Source organism: Phacochoerus africanus, chromosome 1 (genome assembly GCF_016906955.1).
Source record: "Phacochoerus africanus isolate WHEZ1 chromosome 1, ROS_Pafr_v1, whole genome shotgun sequence".
NCBI lineage: Eukaryota > Metazoa > Chordata > Mammalia > Artiodactyla > Suidae > Phacochoerus > Phacochoerus africanus.
This window is the reverse complement of record NC_062544.1, coordinates 134,506,126-134,527,202: the sequence shown is the minus strand read 5'-3', so window position 1 is coordinate 134,527,202 and position 21,077 is coordinate 134,506,126. Positions and strand designations below refer to the sequence as shown.

At 43.8% G+C, this 21,077-nt stretch overlaps 1 protein-coding gene across 1 annotated transcript in view; it reads right to left on the bottom strand.

Moving 5' to 3' along the window:
* GXYLT2 (glucoside xylosyltransferase 2) overlaps positions 1-20,347 on the bottom strand; it is a 95,978-nt gene extending 75,631 nt beyond the window's left edge. Inside the window, exon 1 of the mRNA XM_047779239.1 lies at positions 20,073-20,347. Within this exon, the coding sequence (XP_047635195.1) occupies positions 20,073-20,347 (275 nt within the window). The remainder of the gene's footprint in view (positions 1-20,072) is intronic.
* Between the last annotated feature and the right edge of the window lie 730 nt (positions 20,348-21,077).

The following is a 21,077-nucleotide window of genomic DNA, read 5'->3' as shown; positions in this document are numbered from 1 at the left end:
AGAGAGGAGGATTCCAGACAGAGGGGACAGTCAGAGCAAAGGCACTAAAGCAGGAACATGCCTGGTCAATTCCAGAACCCATGCCTTCAGGGCTTAGATGTCCTCTCTCCCTCAACTTAATCGTGGGTTTTCATACCTGCTATTAAAGCCAACTCCCAACTTATTTATGTAAAAAGATTGGATGGATGTGTCACAGATAACACTAAAACCATAGTCAATTTAAACAAAGATAGTCAAAATATCACCCAAAATATGCTACAAAAGAGACAATGCAAACTCACTTGCTTAAAGTTATGCTCAATATTTAGGAACACAGGTATTCAAAGGAACTAAAATAATAAATGCAATACCTTAGATACTTTAAATACGACCTTTACACTGCTTTCCAACAGAATACCTCTGCATAATGTGGCTTTACACATTGGGCTTCTACATGATACAAAGTTTTAACCTCAGCAGTCAGGGAAAGACAAATTCAAACCATAAAGATGTTCCATTTGGTCTTGGACTGGCAAAACTTAAAAAATAAAAGTTGGCGGAGTTCCCTTGTAGCACAGTGGATCCAGCATTAAGGATCCAGCATTGTCACTGCAGTGGCTCAGGTTGCTGCTGAGGCATGGGTTTGATCCCCGGCCAGGAACTTCCACATGCCACAGACACTGCCAAAAAAACAAAAACAAAAACAAAACAAACGTTAGATCATATGAGTTTCAGAGTGTATAGGAGGTGGGGGACAGCTCAGAAGCAGTGGAAGTTGACCCAAATGCTTTGGAGTGACTTCTGGCAACATCTAGCAGGAGTGAAGATATATATATCCACCCTCACGTTTTTGGGTCTACACCTGCATATGCAACCTGAAAAAACTCTTACATCTTTGCAAAAGACCTACACAAGAACATTCACAGCAGTTCCTTTGTAAGAGTGAAAAGGTGGAAAACACCTTCCTGTCCATGAACAGAGTAATCACGAACACATTTGACAAGTTTAAGTGGAATACTACACAACAGCGAAAATGAACAACTCATAAAGTTACGTATCAACATAAGGACAAAGAGGAAAAAGACCAATTTGGAGCAGGATGGTGATAGAATGAGACCATTTCCATGAAGTTTAAAACCCAGCAAAATAGCACTGTATGCTGTTCACAGATGCATAGAAGAAAAGTCATCATGCATGAGGATGAAAAACACAAGCAGGGTAGTGATAATCTCTGGGGACTAAAGAATTTTTGGTTTTAATTTTTTGTTTTTGTTTTTGTTTTTTTTGCTTTTTATGGCTGCAACCATGGCATATGGAGGTTCCCAGGCCAGGGATCTAATCAGAGCTATAGCTGCTGGCCTATACCACAGCTCACAGCAACGCCGGATCCTTAATCCACTGAGCAAGGCCAGGGTTTGAACCCGAAACCTCATGGTTCCTAATTGGACTTGTTTCCACAGCACCACGATGGGAACTCCATTTTTATATAATTTTTAATTTTTTGCCCATGCCCACAGCTTGTGGAGGCTCCCAGGCCAGGGATTGCACCTGCACCACAGCAGTGTCAATGCCAAATCCTGAACCACTAGGTCACCAGGGAACTCCAAGTTTTTATTTCTTAAGATGAGTGCAGGGTACAGAGAAATTCATGATGTAATTGTCTATATCATTCATGGGCCCAAACTATAAATACTTTTTTTTCTTTTTAATTAAGAAAATCATCACTTCCCTGGAGCACAGCAGGTTACTTCTTTGCAGGCTTCAGTGATTTGGGCCTGCATGGTACAAAGCACAGGGGCTGGGGCGTGCAGTCTTTTTTGGTGTCTGATGACAAGTACTCAGAAAGAAAAATTAAAGCTTTTCCTGGTGGCAGTTCAAGTATCAGTGGCTGGGGTTTAACGAGACGTTTGCTGCCCCCACTCTATTACCTCTCATGTTACATCAAAGATCTTAGGCTTCAGGAATAAGCATGTGTGTAGTGAGGTCACAATGAATAATCAAGTTTAAGGGCGCTGAAACGGTGTGCCTTTCACCAACTCCTACCAAAGCCACACTCAACCCCTCTCAAATGTCACCTGAAGACTCTACAAGGATGAAGGGAGGTCCAGTCTATGAACCTAAGACTTCTTAATCCCTTGAATCACGAGGCACTGGTGGGGGATGGGAGATGGGGAATTGTACTTCCCAAACTCTGACTGATGGCTAACTACATTTATTTACACTTTATAAAAAAGACTGGGAGTTCCCATCGTGGCTCAGTGGTTAGCGAATCCGACTAGGAACCATGAGGTTGAGGATTCGATCCCCAGCCTTGCTCAGTGAGTTAGGATCTGGCGTTGCTGTGGCTGTGGCATAGACCAGCAGCTGTAGCTCTGATTAGACCCCTGGCCTTGGAACCTCCATATGCCGTGGGTACAGCCCTAAAAAAGACAAAAAACTAAAAAATAAATAAATAAATAAAAGAAGACTGGAGTGGACCTTTTGCTGCCCAGGATTTTTAAAGACCTGTTGCTGAGGCTGAGCTGATGGCAACCACCTTGACCACTGTGCTGGTAGAGCCTGAAAGGAACACAACAGAGAGGAAGACAGAGCCACAAGGTAGAGTCAGATTTGAGCACCTGAATCCAGGTGCACCTGAGTCTAACCTTGGCAGTTCATTATCAAGCCAATTCTCCTCTGCTGAAGTCAGCTGGAAGCAAGCTTAGAACTCAGCATCAAAAACTGGCACAGGGAACTCTACTCAATATTCTGTAATAACCTATATGGGAAAAGGATCTGAAAAAGAATGGATATATGTATATGCATAATTGAAACACTTTGCTGAACACCTGAAACAAACATAGCAATGTAAATCAACCAAACTCCAATATAAAAAATATATTAAATTTAAAAAAAAGTCTAAATGTAGGTCTTAAAAATATGTTTCTGGGAGTTCCCATTGTGGCTGAGCAGGTTAAGAACCTGACTCGTATCCATGAGGATGTAGGTTCAATCCCTGGCCTTGATCAGCAGGTTAAAGATCTGGAGTAGGTTAAAGATTTTGGCTCAGATCCTACATCACGGTGGATGTGGCGCAGGCTGGCAGCTACAGCTCAAATTTGACCCCTAGCCTGGGGACTTCCATGTGCCTCAGGTGTGGCCCTAAAAAGAAAACAAATATATGTTTCTGAAGTGCTCCTGTGACACAGCAAGTTAAGGATCTGGCATTGTTGGAGTTCCCGTTGTGGCTCAGCAGAAACAAATCTGACTAGCATCCATGAGGAAGCAGGTTTGATCCTCGGCCTCACTCAGTGGGTTAAGGATCTGGCGATGGCATGAGCTGTGGTGTAGGTTGCAGATGTGGCTCAGATCCAGGGTTGCTGTGGTTGTGGTGTAGGCTGGCAGCTGTAGCTCCAATTAGACCCCTAGCCCAAGAACCTCCATATGCCACAGGTGCGGCTCTGAAAAGATAAATGACCAAAAAAAAAAAAAAAAAGGATCGGGCATTGTCACTGCAGCAGCTTGGGTCACTGCTGTGGTGCAGGTTCAATCACTGGCTTGGGAAAATATGCATGTGGCGGGTGCAGCCAAAAACATAATTTTTTCAATCACCCTGGACTCACTCTGCCTCTCATATTCTCACCTTGAGTCATCCCTAAATGCTCAGTGAACCCATCCCCTGCTTGTAGCTCACTGCTAGGACCTTGATGTAAATCCTCATCCTTGCACCAGCTTCACAGGTGGCAAGGATACCAGACACCACCCAGTGCGGGGGCGGGGGGCTTCCCCACCTAGCTGTGTGTCATAATCACTGGCAGTGTGTGTTAGTATTTGGACCCCCAGCCCACAGAGATGGTGAGACCATGGGTCCTGGATGAGGCCCTGGAGTTGCACATTAACACACTTGCCCTACAACCACCCACAGTTTGTCTCCTGCCAGGCACTCACCACCTGAGCTGACCTCTTACCTCTCCTCTCTCTCCCAAACTCTTCCCAGGCCCTCAGCAACACCCACTCTGTCCTCGGCCTTTTCTTGAGGGCTTCTCGTCACCTCTCACCTTAATGAAAGCACAGCTCCCTCATGAGGGTACCACCTCCCCAGGAGATTCCTCAGGTGGAGGAAGCCCTTCCTCTCCTATCCCAGGCAGTGGATGGGGTGGTTTTCTTCTTGCTCCTCACTGCCACATCCAGCTGTGGAACAGGGCTTCATGGCAAAGTCTGTGGATGCAACTATCCCCCATTCCTCGCTGGTGGTATCTCTCAGCTTCCCGGCTACTCCTCCTCGTTTCCTGAGGAGGTGAGCCTCTTGCTCTCAGTATGTCTCCCCACCCCAGCTCCTGTCATCACAGGAGGGACTTCAACTGCTCTTGAGAAGATGGTTCTACCACCTGGATCCTTTAGTTTTGGGAGCTGCCCAGCCTCCACCTTTTCCTTCTTACTTCCCGAGACACCCAGTGCCGTGCTCGTATCCTGGACCTTCACATAAACTGTGTTCCCTCTGGAATGTTCTTCCCTAGCTCTTTGCATAGCCACCTCCTTCTCTTTTGAACAGAATGGCCTTCCCTGACCACCTCATTGAAGAGGCACCCCTGCCTTTTATTTTCTATCACAGTCTTTGTTTATTTGATTCCAAAACCTTACCTCAGCTGGTGATTTATATGTCCTTTCATTGTAATTTATAGCAAGTGCATGATGTTATTTCCAGTCATTATAGGACAATGTAAATTAAAAATACCTTTAGAAAATAAGATCAGAATAAGACACAATGTTTTCAGCTTAAAATATATAAAACATTATGTGTTGCGTGAGTAAAGCTGGTACATGAAAAATAATCTTGCCCCATAAAATTTTTTTTTAAAATACTACATTCTGGTCTTTACTTCATTGGATACATATTTTTACAGCTGCACTAATGGTGTACATATGATTTTATATTTTGCTTTTTTAAATCTGATTCTTTAACCTTTCTTGTTACTTTTTAAGTCTTCAGGACCATCATTTTAACCAGCTATCTACTATTCCATCCAACTAAAACACCATAGCTTATCATCATTTCCTTTTTGTTGGCTGTTTCCAACTATTCTCAGTTATTAAAACAAAACAAAACCTTAGACTAAACATGTGTGAGCTGATAGCTTTTCTTCCTTCTTTTCCATTATTTCCTTCCACCACATTTCCAGAAATGGATTTACTGGGTTAATAGCTATTATCCTATCGAGAATGTGGTAATTGTGATGACTCTCAAATTCACTCAAGAGCTCTTAGAAAACACAAGACCATGAAAAGAAAAACAAAAAAAAACATAACAAATACCAGCTCAGCCACCTCTGAGACCCTTGTATGAGGTAACCAAGAGCCGACTGCTGAAACAAGATGCAACAGGCTTGCATATGGCATCAGTGCTTCCAAATTCCTTATGTTTCAAAGGGGTGATACCTAGGTTGTAGTTATCATTTAGACACTGCATCAAATAACATTGCCTCTCACAGTGAGAGTTATTCCATCTTCAGTTCTTTTCCAACAATATCAATAAAAGAGGGTCAGCTGATGCTGCTATGTCTTGAACACCTTTCTAACACTGCCTATTCCTCCCTTTCAACTGAAAACCCACCAGACCTCAGACAGAGAATCTTCAGCAGACAGAAGTACCAAGTTAGAAATAAACAACATTGTTTAGTTTTCTTTGGTGTTTGAAACAATTACCTCCTATTTATGTTAGCATTGACAGTTTATGGCAGTGATATAGTTTCCTTTAGAAATAAATATACTTAGAACGTGCAGAAATTAGCACCCTCAAACATTATTGGTAGGATTGCAAAATGGTACAGCCACTTTGGAAAACAGTTCTATGGTTCCTCAAAATTAAATATAGAACTACCACATGACTCAGCAATTCTACTCCTGGGTACACACCCAAGAGAGATGAATATATATATCCTCACAAAGACTGTACATTTAGGGAGTTCTCTTGTGGTGCAGCAGGTTAAGGGTCTGACATTGTCACTGAAGCGGCTTGTGTTGCTGCTACGGCATGGGTTCCATCCCTGACTTGGGAACTTCCATGTGCTACAGGTGGAAAAAAAAACTTTGGACATTTATAAACGTTCATAATAGCATTATTCACAAAAGCAAAAAATGCAAACGCAAAAGTTCACCAACTGATGAATGAATACAATGTGGAATATCCATACATTGGCATATTATTTGGCAATAAAAAGGAATGAAGTACTGATACATACATGAACCTTTAAAACCATGTACTGTGAACCTTGTGAAAATACAGAAGACCACATGTTTTATAATTCCATATATACAAAAAGTCCAGGATTGGAAGGTCCAGAGGGACATAAGGCTGATTAGGGACTCACAATAGGAGCAAATGGGGAGTGGCTACTTCACGGATATAGGGCTTCTTTTTCAGGTGATGAAAGTGTTTTGAAATTCGCTAGCTGGGGTGGTTGTACAACTTCATGAATAAACAAAAAATAGCCACACCATACACTTTTCAAAGGCACATGAATTACAATGCAATAAAGCTGTCATTAAATAAGTACAAAAGGTACATATTTATAACAAGAATAGATTTAATTTTTTTTTCTTTCGAAGGTAGCATATAGTAGTGTAGTCATAAGAATCGTGACACTGACATAGGGCATGTCCGAGGTTTGGAAAACACCGCCTCAACTGTCCTGGCTTAAGCCTGCCCTGTGCTCCAGTAATGATGCTCTGAATAATAGAAAAGGCTCAGAAACAGCCTCACTGCCTCCACGATGCCCGAGACAGAGAGTCTCCTTAATTGCTTAAAAGTCTCAAGCGTGTGACTTAATTAAACTTCAATTTGTGGAGTGTATAAATAATGAAATATGGCATTTATGTGTAGTGCTATTTACTTTGGAGCCTATTACTGCAAAACACACTGAATTATTAAAGCGAGTAATTGGTTCTACTCAGACCCTCTGTTCTGCCTCTCCAGCAACCTCTTATCAGGGCTTCCCCTTAACTGACAGGCGAAATTAACTCAGGTAAAGCTGACGCTCTGATAGCGGCAGACAGTGTGAGCGTGACGGAAAATCACAGTTCTTGCAAATACAGCTGGAAAGAGTGCTGTTGGTGACTAGTTTTAACAGGGAAGGAAACACAGAAATATGGGAAGGGAGGATGGAAGGAGATAAATTTTAAGAGGTTGAATATGCTCACCTTAGGGGAAGACTAGATTAGCAGAATGCCCCTCCCCAGTGGAATCTTTTACAAGAGGAAGCCATGGCTATTTGAACATGGAGAAGGTTTGCAAATGAGGTCAGAGTGGCAGTTGAAGAAGTGGAAACACCTTGATTCAGCCCCTAGTGGGAGAATTTGGGGATGGGTGATAATAGCCACGTCAAATGTTGGCAGCAAGAGGTATTTGTGAAGTTCCTCGCAAACCACAGGTTTGGAAACACATGAAACCCTTGACAAAAAATTTCCGCACTGAAGTTGAGCAGAGCCTTCACTTAAGACACCCAGACATGACGCTAAGGACTGTGCTAACAGTTAAATCACTTTTAATGACCCATGGTTTCGAGTTAAGTCAACCATCGTTAATCATCCAAGACAGACCGAAAAGCTGACATTTGCCTTGAAGTCTCCGCATTACATGCCTCATGTTGACACAATGCCAAAAAAATCAGCCATGAGGGGGAGACAATAAAATCATTTGATAAGTGCACTCAGTTATTCATAGTTTGCATTTAGTTTGGATCATGATTATTTCAAACATGGCTGTGATCCTAGGTCTGTTGCACAGTAGATGTTCAAAGACTAAAACTGGGTGATTTTGTCTATGTGTCTGCATGTGCATGTGTGTCTGCTTCTAGCCATCACTGTACACATGCACGTGCTTTATGATTAGCAAAGAGCAGAGCAAGGATTCCAACTCAGGGAGTTGGAATTAAAGAGACCCTGCTTTTAATTATGATGCTGTATTTGGGGATACACAAGTCAGAAAAGGCGCCCCCTCCAGGTGGATGAAGGCTTTTTCCCTCAGAGCTCCTGACTCAGTGATCAGACAGACTGTGGACTGGATTTCAGCCCCTCCACTCACAGCCTCGCCAGGTGTGACCCCCACAGGATACTCGCACCATCTCTGCCTCCGTAACCCATCCATCCACCCTTAGACGAAGTTACACACAAAGGCATTTAAAATTCTCCTCCTTCCAAAACTCTATAATGCTGCCTGGACTAATTCTCATTTCATTTTTCCCCCTTACGACTGTTCCTGACACAAAGGGGATTCTATTTCTCCATCTCCCTCCTCTTTTCAAATTAAGATGTTATTGAGACTTTAAAACATGAGCCAGCTGGTGACAAGGGAGGGAGAAGGATGAGGGTTACATATTCTGCAAATGGGCATCTCTGTCCCATTTCCTGAAAAAGATCATGAAGGACTTACCAACTCAAAGGGAGGAAAAATGGTTTCCCACACTCATTTCCATCCTTGTATGCCTCGGGCCAATAATGAATTTTTAGTTTTACGATAATTTATATACTTTAACTTGTTCTATAAATTACAAATGTAATGCATATATTTATCATAGGAAAAATGGAAAATACAGAAAAGCAAAAGGATGGGTACCCAATTTCATAAACTCTGTTAACATTTTGGTACACCATCTTCCAGAACTATAACTAATATATGTGGGAATGTGTACATAAATATGGAAATATATAAAAACTTTCTTTTTTTGCTTCTTAGGGTTGTACCCATGCCATACCGAAGTTTCTAGGCTAGAGATCAAATCAGAGGCTGCAGTTGCAGGCCTATTCCACAGCCACAACTTGGGATCCGAGCTGCATCTGCGACCTACACCACAGCTCACGGCAATGCCAGATCCCCAACCCACTGAGCAAGTCCAGGGATAAAATCCACATCCTCATGGATTCTAGTTGGATTCCTTCCACTGCACCATGAAGGGAATTCCCAGAAATATACAAAACTTTTAAAGAATGGGATGATTTTTATAATCTGTTTTTCCCCTTACAAGTATGGACTATTTTGAAATTTAAAGAGAGAGGGGTTGTATCAAAGGGACCTTCTTCAAAGGGATTCTAGAAAGCCATCAAATTTCAAGATTTGTTCCCAAGTTCAGCATGGTTGTAAGCAATTTGGCTCTAGATGCACAGGGACCTGGCTTCAAATTCTAGGTCTTTTCATCTTGGGCAAGTGCTTTAACCACCTCTAACCCTCAGTTTCCCCATCTGTAAAATGGGCATATTGATTCTAGTGGCTCCCAGGTTTTGGTATTTCTTATTAGCAGCCATTTTCAGGAGTTGCCGGTAAGAACACCTCCATTTTCTTTAGGGGAAAGGACTGTTCTTCTCAGCCCATGAGGTTTAGGGGGGCTGATGCTTCCTCCCCCAGGGGTGGCCATCAGTGACTGGGTATGCATGTGACCCCAGTCATGCCAAACTGAGGCAGCCCTGGGACTCTTGCTGAACAAAGCCTTTCCCTTCAAGGTCTCTAAGGGAGGAGGATGGAAGCCCAGATCTGTCAGAACTACAGCATGAATAAAACTTACCTAAGAGTGTGGGCCACACACAAGGAAGCAGAGCTGAAAGATGGAAACAAGGTGGTCAGTCATCCTAGACACACCTGTAATGGAAGTTTTATCTCCTTTACACCTTACAGTTTTGTGAGCTAGTAAATCCCTTATGAGGATTAAGTGACATCAGCTGATGAGCTGGGAGTCTCACTTGCAACTCAAAGAACCTGACCTGTCCAATGATAGTACCTACCTCTTAGGTGGTTATGAAGATTAAATGAAATCATGTGGTGAAATGCTTCATACAGCACCCAGCATGCTGAAGTCACCATCTGATATCAGCTGTTAGTGTCGGTATTACTATTAGATATTAACTTAGATGCATCAGAAGCCTTTTTCTCCAAATATTTTTATATACATGCCCACAATGGGCTAAGCAGAGCAGCAAAACACTTGTTATTGTAAGTGTCCATACTCAAAATTATTGCAAACCAGACTGGAAGGTTTTGTAAACTTTTTAAACTTCTCAGACTTGAACACCAACATCCGTTAACCCATTCCTCTTGAGGCATAAAATGTGACACTTGAACACTATGGCTTGTTACTTTGGGGCCAGTGGTCAAACAACAGGGGTTCTTGTAACTCCATAAAACTGGGAAGAAGAAAGAGCAGAGCAAGGGTTCAAGCCCATCCAGAGACACAGGTGCCTGAAGAGCAGTGTCTGTGGACAAAATTCCACATTTGGGTTCCTGAGGACACCTCCCAATTCTCGCCAACTCTTCTCTCTCCCTCGGCTTTTCTAAGCTGGCAAACAATAGCTCTCTGCCCTTGAGTAGAAATCAAAGCCACACGGAGCCAGAATTCCAAGTCTGTAAGTCTCCATAGTAACTGCCCAACTCTATGAGATGGGGGTGCAAAGGGTCCTGTCCCATCTACTCCTCCAGATTTTACTAAGGACCAGGACACTGGGGTTGGGGTAGCGTTCATTATATACGGAAGCTGAGTCTTCAAGATACAACCTAACGAAAAGCCTGCCTGAATCCACCTCTTAGCCCTGGCTAACATTTGTAAAGAGCTTCTCGTGTTGCATGTACTGTGCCAGCCTTTGACTTGCATCATTTCATTTCCTTGTTGAACTTGTGAGAAAGCCTAGATTTGCCGAGGAGCACTGACTCATGCAAAGCCGCCCAGCCAGTCAGCTGGATCTAGTTAGGATTCAGTTCCTAAATAATAAAGCAACCATGGACAATAATAGCACTCATAGAAGCACGTCCCTTGCTCCGGGATCACTGTGAGGTAGCCCTGTGCAGCATGCTTTAGGTGCATTATTATTATTTTAGCTCTCTGGACCCCAGTTCTCTCCCATATAAAAGGAAATCACATTTCTGATGATATGTTCTCTATTGTCTCTTACGTGTGTAAAGCTTGGATCCTGAATTGTACCGTGATGAATTTTTGCCAGAAGATTACTATCTTCTGTGTTGCTAAAAGAGGCTGGGGAGGGGGTAAGGGCAGGAATTAAAACATCACCCTCAAATATACCACAGTGATTCTTGGCTGCCAAAAAAAAATCATGGAATCCCAATAAAGGCATCAAGTTGAGAAACTACCCTCTCCAGGGGCAGTTTTCAAAATTTCCCATTACGAAATAAATCAAGTACTAGGGAAGACTTGGAGAGGAACACAAAATGAATTCCATCTTCACCTGAAGCCTCTTCTTTTTTTTTTAGGGTCACACCTGCAGCTAGGGGTCAAATTGGAGCTGCAGATGCCGGTCTACACAACAGCCACAGCAACATAAGATCCCAGCCACATCTGCAACCTACACCACAGCTCATGGCAGTGCCGGATCCTTAGCCCACTGAGTGAGGCCAGGGATTGAACCTGCATCCTTACAGATATTAGTCAGGTTTGTAACCTGCTGAGCCATCACAGGAACTCCCCCTTCTTTTCTTTCTTTTTTTAAAAATATTTTAAATGGTGGTAAAAACAGATGTAACATAAAACTTCATCTCTTATTTTCCTACTTGAATTAGAACACAGAAATATTTCCAAGGAAAACAAATCTGTTCTCAAATTTTCTTCCAAGGAATCTCACCTGTGACTTTGTAGGAGGCTAAAATGCCCATGTGGCCACTGTTTACAGAACTTTCTAAAGTTCCTAAAGGCAGGTGTGGCATATCCACATTAGGACTCTTGGGCAGTGAGTGACAGAAACTCAGTTCATGGGAGCTGGGGCAGGGATGGGACAGAACTGCCAGTGAAGGGCGGAAGGCATTCTTGGGAGCTACGTTAGGATCCGCCCCCAGCCCAGGTGCTCCGCACTGCTTCTCATCCCTCTGCGTTGTCCATGAGCTCTTTGTGCAGACCAGCTTTCTCCACCTGGCAGAGACACACCTGCCACATCTTGAGTTTCCCATCATACAGCTTCAGCTACTGGCAACAGTTTGCCCTATCCTGTCTCAGATGCCAATTTTTAAAATCCCTAAGAAAGGCTCTAATTTGGCCAGGGAACCTACCCCTGAATCACCTGCTATCTGGGACAAGGGCAAGCGCACAGCATGGTGGCTCCTGAGTGCCCCCTGCAGCCATTCCCCTTTCTCTCCATCATTAACCCCCGAGATTTTGATTTAAAGGTTATGCTAAAAAGATTTTGGATGCAAGTAACTGAAACCTCAACTCTAACATGGAACAGGAGGGTTCAGGATAGGGCAGACCTCAGGATCTGTGGGTCCCAGGGCTCAGCACTGTCCTCAAGGACCTATTATCTCCTTCTTTCTCTACTGGCTGTGGTGATGACTTCAGCCAAGCTGGTTCTCTAAGGATTGTAGTGACAAGCAGCTATTTATTCCTCTGTTCCTATTTAGAGGATAAAGTCTTTTGTCCGATAATGCAAAATTAGTAAAATAATGTCCCATGATGTAAAATAAGCCCAAATCTCTTCCAGCTGATTGGGTCAGCCAGGGTCATGGAATACCTATGGGCCAGTAACTGTTGCCAAAGAAATGAAATTATTGAACTTCCCAGTCCTGAATTGACCAAGTTTACATTGAGACAGTCATGGCAGGCTTAGACTGTTTCTTGGAGATATGGTCCACTGAGAAGCTGGGGGTGGATTGGGAGAACAGAGGTCAGGAGCTAACCACAACGTCTATTATACCATCCCCCACCTCTGGGTGGTTTGGGTGGTCCTGGATGCATTCCAAAATCAAGGGGTGGGCCTTGCTTGGTTTAGCTCAATTAGCTGATCCCATTTATTTTTTCCCACTTCCCCATCTACTATAGGCATTTAAAGCAGCCAGAGCCAATAAGATGGGAGAAAACATTTGCTGGGGCTTCAAGGAAATAAAAACATTCCTTTTCTCAAAGAGGCAAGGAAGAGGCTAGAATGATCCATGTGGTAATGGATTATAGTTGGAGACATCACTATAAACCCATATTTAACTTAACATAGATAGATATGGTTACACATGGAAAACCTCATAGATATGTTTACATACACAGGATAGTATGCACACACATATCTGTTTTTCTCTGTCAGCTGTGAGGGCTAAAGCAAATGATACTCCAGTAGCAACAAGTACACCTAGTGTCCAATCTGCTTTTTCGTCTTTTTAGGGCCAAACCCACAGCATATGGAAGTTCCAGGCTAGGGGTCAAGTTGGAGCTGTAGCTACCAGCCTACACCATAGCCATAGCAATGCCAGATCCAAGCTGCATCTGCAACCTATACCAGAGCTCACAGCAACACTGGATCCTTAACCCAACTGAGTGAGGCCAGGGATCGAAACCACATCCTCATGGATACTAATCAGGTTCGTTATTGCTGAGCCACGACAGGAACTCCCAAATCTAGGTTTCTAATACCATTTTCCAATCAGAGAAATCAGGGCTCCTAGAAGGAATGGCTGATTCTAAGACTGAAACAGGAAATACCCAAGATGAGCCTGGAGCATCTTTTAGGGCCAGAGTAATAAGGAAATACTCAGAAAGACAAAAATGAAAACAAAAACCAAAAAGATACTGATGGGGGTCAGTCAAAGGAGCACAGCAACCAACTGAAAGAGCTACTAGTGACCAAAACTGAAACAATTTTAGCAACAAAATTAAGTCATATCAGATTGTAACTCAAAGTATAAAATAAATATCCATGAATCCATACTGATGTATGATTGAATCAATAAACGAGGGGAAACACATCTCCCATGCAGAAAATTTTCAAATAATTTATATAGAGCTACTTTACCATCAAGGAAAGGGAACATAATTCCACAGTCCTTTGGAGGGGACCATGCAGAGTGATTTCTTTCTCAAGTGTACAGTATGTGCGAGCAGAGGCGGGATAGGAAGAGTATGTGGGGTGGAGAAAGCTGACAAACATCACCTCAGGCAGGTCACCAGGCCAACATTAAATCATATCAATAATACATACACTTGATATGACGTGAGGAAAATGGCACTTGGCCACTACGTCTTCCTCCCAATAATCCATAACCCCGGTATTGCCATGAGTAGAACACCAGACACATGCCAATAGTGGAGCATCTTAGAAAACATCTGACAGGTGCTCTTCAAAACTCACAAGGTCATTAAAAACAAGGAGATCTGAGAAACTGTAACAGCCAAGAGGAGCTTAAAGAGACATGACTGCTAAAGATAATGCGGTATCGTGGATAGAATCTTTTTTTTTTTTTTTTTCTTTAACAGCCACATCAGTGGCATATGGAAGTTCTTGGGCTAGGGGCTGAATCAGAGCTGCATCTGTGACCTACAGGGCAGCTCCCAGCAACATCAGATCCTTAACCTACCAAGCGAGGCCAGGGATCCAACCTGCATCCTCACAGACACTGTGTTAGATTTTTAACCTGCTGAGCCCCAAGGGGAATTCCTCATGGATAGAATCTTGAAACAGAAAAGAGCATTAAGTAAAAACTAAGGAAATCTAAATACACACTCAATGTTGGTAATAATGTCTTGATATTACTTGATAAATCATACTAGTGTATGATGTTAGCCACAGAGGAAACTCGGTGCAGGGTATATGGAAACTCTTTGTATTCCCTAGACCCCAATTTTCCTACAGATTTAAAACTGTTCTAAAGAAGAAAACCTATTAAAAAGAAAAACATTCGCTGTCTTGGAAGGATGTTACTAGTAAAGATACCATTCCCCTAAAGGGTGTGGGATTGTTTTGAACATTATTAGATAATATGTAATTTAATAATGTAAGTAAAGTCTTCACATAGTGCTGGCACAAGAGGAAGGGTACCACATTCATTCATTCCATTCATTTGGCCATCTGAGGAATATTTATCACCTACTGTGAGATCATCTCTGTTAAAGGTACCAGCCGTGGAATGATTAATAAGACACCGAGTGCATGTGAAAGGGGAGAGGAGCAAATAAAAGAGAATTTTCATATAACATGGAGTGCTGTTTAAAAAAAATACTAAATAGGGTAAGGAGGCAGGATATCTTCCCCTAAAGCAGCTGGGAAGACCCCTCTGAGGAGAAAACCTTAAAGTATAGACCTCAAAGAAGTGAGAGAGCTGGCCATGCAAGGATGTGAGCAAAGAACATTCCAGCACAGGAACAAGTAAACAGTGCTGAGATAGGAATGAGTGCATTTGAAGGCTAGAAAGCAGAGTGAATGAAGTGGGGATGGGTATGAGTTGAGGCCAGAAAGTTAAGGGGGCTGAAATCAGGAAAGAGTTCAAAGGCCACACTAGGTTGAATTTTACTCTGCATGATGGGAAGTGACTGGAACCAGCAAAGTGATCTCCATTACATATTTGAGATCACTCCAGGAATGGAGTGGGATGGATGGAGAGTTTGAGGTGAGCAGATTGCAAACTATTTCATTTTCAATGGATAAGCAATGAGCATAATGGTTAAGCAATTATACTGTATAGCACAGAGAATTATAACCAGTTTTTTGGGATAGAACATGACGGAAGATAATATAAGGGAAAGTATGTATATGTATGATGGGTCACTTTGGTGTACAGAAGAAATTGGCACAACACTGTAAATCAACTATACTTTAACATATAACACACACACACACATATATATATACACACACACAATTATTCGAGCAACTGTATGGAAAATGGATTGAAGTGGGTGCTAGAGTGGATACCCCAAGCCAGAGAGGAAGCTGCTGCAGTGGTCCAGATGCCAAACTATTGGGTTTAGGAGGCAGGAACCATGGAAGTGGTAGAAATGGTGGGACTAGGATTATATTTTGAGACAAAACCAAGAGGACTTAATAACTGAATACATGGAGAGGATGAAAGAGGGGTCTCATGGGCTAATCAACAAAAATGAATGTGACTACAATCAAGATTCACAATGATAAAATATCATAGATGGTCCCTAAGATCCAGAGATCATTAATGAGCTCTGAGGAGACCAGTTAATTTCAGGATGGCCACAGGCTTGACATTTTTCTGTATAACATGATATTTCTTTAGTGAGACCTTTTTTCAGGCTTGAACCCACTGAGAAGATTTATCTCAGAGACCAAAGGGAACTGCAGGAAGTGGCGTCTCTTGATGAGCAAATACACTTGCTTCCTCTCTTTGGGGCAGCTGGGGAGGCTGCCAAGTGTATAATGTGTTTCTGTATCATCTCCCCACTCCTGCCTCCCCCAAATTCTTGGAGGGAAGCAACTCCATTTACCATTGCACAATGAGTACCTGGCCCAAAATGCCTGTACAATAAACACTTGCTCAATGACTGTGAAATAAAATGACAGAGGAGCTTAGAGGTAGCCCAAGTCTCCCTTAGAAACCATATTAAGAGACAACAGCAATATCCAGGCTGACACAGAAGAAGAAAGTTCAGGGAAGGGGTGAGGTTGAGTAATCAGTAAGGGTTCTAGACTCCAGCCAACAAATGAGAAACAGAATGATTTTGCAAGAGGCGGAGCAAAGGGCTAAGCAACAGTCATAGTTGGGATTATGCAGCTAAACTTAATATTCTCATCACAGGACCACCAAATATCAGAGCTAGAAGAGATATTTAGAAAACTTTTGAATCGACTCACTCATTTGACAGATAAGGAAATTAAGGCAAAATGGCTCAGGACTAGAACCAATTTCTTGGGACTTCAGATGCCATATCCTTTTTCATATCACGCTGTTGGGAAGTATTAAGCTTCCTTTTCTGTATGAAGGCTCAAAGAGGAGTTTTCAGAAGCAGTCTGGAGAGAGTCCTTCAAAGTCTGAAGCCTATTCTAATGTACCACCCTCACTGCAGAATTCAGTTCCTTGAAACACAAGTCATCTTTTACTATTTTTTACTTTTTTGACCACCCTGAGGCATATGGAGTTCCCAGGCCAGGGATGGAATCTGAGCTGGAGCTGTGACCTACACCACAGCAACACTGGGTCCTTAACCCAGTGCTCTGGGCCAGGAATCGAACCCACATCCCCGACACTGTAGAGATCCTGTTGTGCCATAGCATGAATACCCAAATCATCTCTCTTGGTAAATTTTTCCTCTTATCCTTCAAAGAAAAGAAGGCAAGGCATCTTGGCTCCCTTTTTGACCTGGCCACCAGGAAGCTTAAAGCTAAATTTAACACTTAATCCTCATAACAATAGTGGCCTTAGTTTTTGACAAACAGTGCTTATTTCCCCCTCCTCATGGTGACTTTTCATGTTTTACAAGTATCTCAAAGGCCTTATTGTATGTCTTTTACTGTTAGTTTTTCAGATTTGTTTTGGAAGTCAGCCAGGTATAAATAACCAAAAAAAGAAAAAAAAAGTAGAAGGAAGATCTCACTTCTTTTGTGCACTAGAACCGCTACTTACAGTGTGGTGGCCACCCTTGACCTAAACCCTCAGACTTTACCTCCTGGCTTTACATTTATAGAAAGGGGAGGCCACCACAGGACAGACTGCATACAAATGACTAGTTATAAAATTGTAGGGTCTGCCTGCTCACTAGGCAAGTCCCTGGAAACTTCTCTGAAATGAAAACAAGATGTGGAAGGAGAGTGCCCTGCTTCCTTCGCTGACGTGGCAGGATTTCACTTACAGCAGGAGCCTGGGGGGAGCGCACAGCCGGGTCCATGGATGGTCAGCAGGTGGTGGGCTGGGTCACGTCCAACTCCACGCTTTCTGCTGACTGCTCCCCAGGCCTGAGATAGGCGATCACGTACAGAGCCTTCATCTCTTCTGGATTCCAGCCACGTACAGAGATTAAAGCACTCATTTTCTGAAAACATGAGGCTTTCTTTTCCCTCCCTAAAATGAAATTCCTCCTAAACCACAAAAATTTAACCCAGGCAGGATTAGGAAAGCAATAAAGGACTTCATGCAGACATCTTCCCTGCTGCTCCCTTACTGCTTCACGATCTTCTCTCGCCATTTCAGTTCAGGTAGCAAAAGAAATATTTATAAGTCCCCAGAAATGTCTACTTCTGCAGAGGATGCTAGGCTTTCATGCTGATGCATTTGAGCCTGAGACTTGCTATGGCCTTTTTCTGTTTTGTTTTGCACTCTTTCCTAAGTTTGAAAATGTTGTCCTTTATTCTTATGATGTTAGCCATGATCTCTGTGATAATCTAAGAGATATGTTCAAAAGAAAAATGGCTTCAGGCAGTTCTGTTGCTCATGGAAATAATCCTTCCCTAAAAACATCCATTTGGATTCTATTCATGATCTCTTCCTAGTGAGAGCCAATTTGTTCAGGTACAGATAGGAAGGTGCTGCCCCAATGTCCCCAACACCTTGAGGAATGAAGATGGTTCCAAAAATTGGCGATGTTTCTTGAGAAAGTCTCAGTAAAATTATGAAATGCAGGCAAGCTAGTGTATGACATCTGCACAGCAGGAAAGGGCTGAACCTGGACCCAGACCGTGTGGATCTGTATCCTTATCTCTGAACCTCAGACAAATTGCTAAACCTTGTGTAGTATTTTCATCCATAAAATGGGAATAATGTCAGTACTGATTTCATGCTTACTTTACAGAGCAGATTCTCACAGTTTGGTGTGCATCAAAACCAGAGCAGAGCTTGTTAAAACACAGCTTATTGACCTCATCATCCTGATGTTCTGATTTAGTGGGGCTAGGGGAGGGGGGAGCCTCTGCATTTCTAACAAAGCCCCAGCTGGTACTGCTGCTTTAAAGCTCACTCTATGAGAACCACTATCATAGGGCTATGATGTGGATGTCGTAAAGAACTAACCTAAGTGCTAACAACGCCTATTTGAATGTACTGCTGTTAACACTATGCTGGTAGGAATTTAGCCATGATACGTAGTGTCCATCATTATCATCTTCCAAGCTGTCCCATCAGCTTAGAGATCATAGCAGATCTGTAGTGAAATCGTAATAAAATTCATTACAAGAAACCTCAGTACACAGGAGAGAAGACCCTATTAGGTTCCTCACAGAGATATCCTTCTTTTAAGGAGTGACTGTATTCATAAGAGGTTGTAAATGGTTCTACATTCTTCAAAGCAATTCTATAGCTCCTTGGGTTTTTCCCCCTAAAACTTGTCAGTACCCATCTGAACATTTCTCACCAGGCAGAAGAGAAACAAAAGCTGACACAGCTACTTGCTGAAGTTTCCTGACTTTTCTCTCATTTACAGTAAAAACGTCAAACAAGATTTAGTCATTACAGTCAAAAAGAATTCTTCCACTCTTGTCAAATAATTAAGGAGCCCAGCAAACGTGGACGTTCTAACTGGCAGTTAGAAACATCAACAACCTCAGAAAGGGTAGAAGAAACAAACCGGCTACACTAGAAGAGAGGATTGTTAAAAAGCTCCCCACAACAAAGTAAATGAATGCGAATCCCTAACCTGCGGGCGTTCCAAAAACCCTAGGGCCAAAGATAAAACACCAGAAGGAAAAGCTGTAGCAGGTTAAGCTCTGTGTAGAGAAAGAGGGTATCAAAGATAACGTCGAGGCTGAGATGTTTCCTTTCCAGGACTCTGACCATACACGAATCCAGAGTAGGAGGAGGAAGAGAGATGCCCGCCCCGTCTTCTCGTGCCACACATCACTCCTTCCAAGGAGAAAACTTCTTTTTAATACACTCAGGTCCAGTGCCTCCTTCTGTTGGAAGCACAGGGCGAGTTCAACAATGAGAAGCAGTCAGTCCTCAGTGAACATCTAACTTTTCCAACTCAATCAGACCTAAGTTTTTGGTAAACAAAACAAAACAAAATAAACAACAACCCCCCCAAAAAAACCCCTCCAGAAAACAGCCAGTGAAATATGAGAATTAGATAAAGCATTCTTGCATAGCGATGGCTTTTGAGAAATTAAACAACGGGCGCATGTTTGCAAGGATCCAAAAATAAGCTTTACCCTGACAGTTAAGAGCTTACTATGCAATGCACTTTCCCTGACACTTCTCTTACAAAAAGGTACGTGATGACCAGTACTGCACTGTGACGAGGACTCCACGAAGCCGGTCTTTCATTTCTAGTCGGGTAAGAGACAGAGTGGGCAGTCGGTGGGCGAATTTGGAGTGTGCGTCCCTGGAGCCCAAAGCCTCCCTTTGACTTGGCACGGGTGGAGGGAGGGAGACACCGGTCCGGAGATGGGATTCTGGGGCTGCCACGACTCACCTCACCAACTTCTTCAGGCTCGCAGCGCCTCGACGGCCGGCTCGGGGGCGTAGACGCGGTGGCGAGCGCCGGCGGGGGCCCTGGCCGGCCCCGGGAAGGGCGCCCAGGCCCGGGAGGCGCGCGGGGGCCGGCACGGGGCGTCGCGGCAGGGCAGACGCTGGGCGCGCGAGCGGGGCGGGGGGTGCGGCGCGGCCGGCGCGCAGGGACAGCAGCGCGAGCAGCAGCGCTGCCAGCGCGAGCAGGAGCAGCGCCGCCGCCTTGCTGCGGAGCTTCATGGTGCGGCGCGGCGGCGGCGGCCCCCGAGCGACGCGGCCCCTCTGCGCATCGCGGCGCGCTGGGCGGCGGCGGCGGCAGCGGCGGCGGGGCGAGGGCAGCGGTGCGCGGCAGCCGCCTCCTCCGCCCGCCAGCCGGGGACTGGGGTCCCGCCGGCCGACGGGCGGGCGGGCAACGGAGGAGGAAGGGGGAGGGAAGAGGAGGCGTGAGCGGGGCCCAAGGAGGAGCTGCCCGCGCCTACCGTACTGTGTGGAGTAGCCGCCCGTCCGCCCACCGGCCAGCCGCCAAGCGCTCAGACTTCGGGTAGGGTGGTCTCAGAACTCCTCACTTGCTCATTCATTCATTCTCTCCCACTCCGTTCTGTTTTATCGTTTACTTCCCTCAATTCACACACTCACTCTCCTATTTCATCCCCTTTTCACTGGAGGCCCTCATTACTCCTTGCATTTTCCACATCATTTATTTTTGTCTTATCTATCCAGGCACTCATGTGCTTATGCATACATCCAATCAGGCATGGACGTCTCTGCCCGGTTTGCCCAGTTCAGGTCCTGGCACTTGGTGGATATGAGTAGGGTAACATCATTCCAGATCCATGTAGTCTTTAAACAAGTTTCAGAATGAATTTGAGAGTCTGGATGTGAAATCTGACTCTGCCATTCAATGGCTAGTTGATCCTGAGTAAGTTGCACAACTTTCTTGATCCTTAATTTCTTTACATGCGAACTGGGA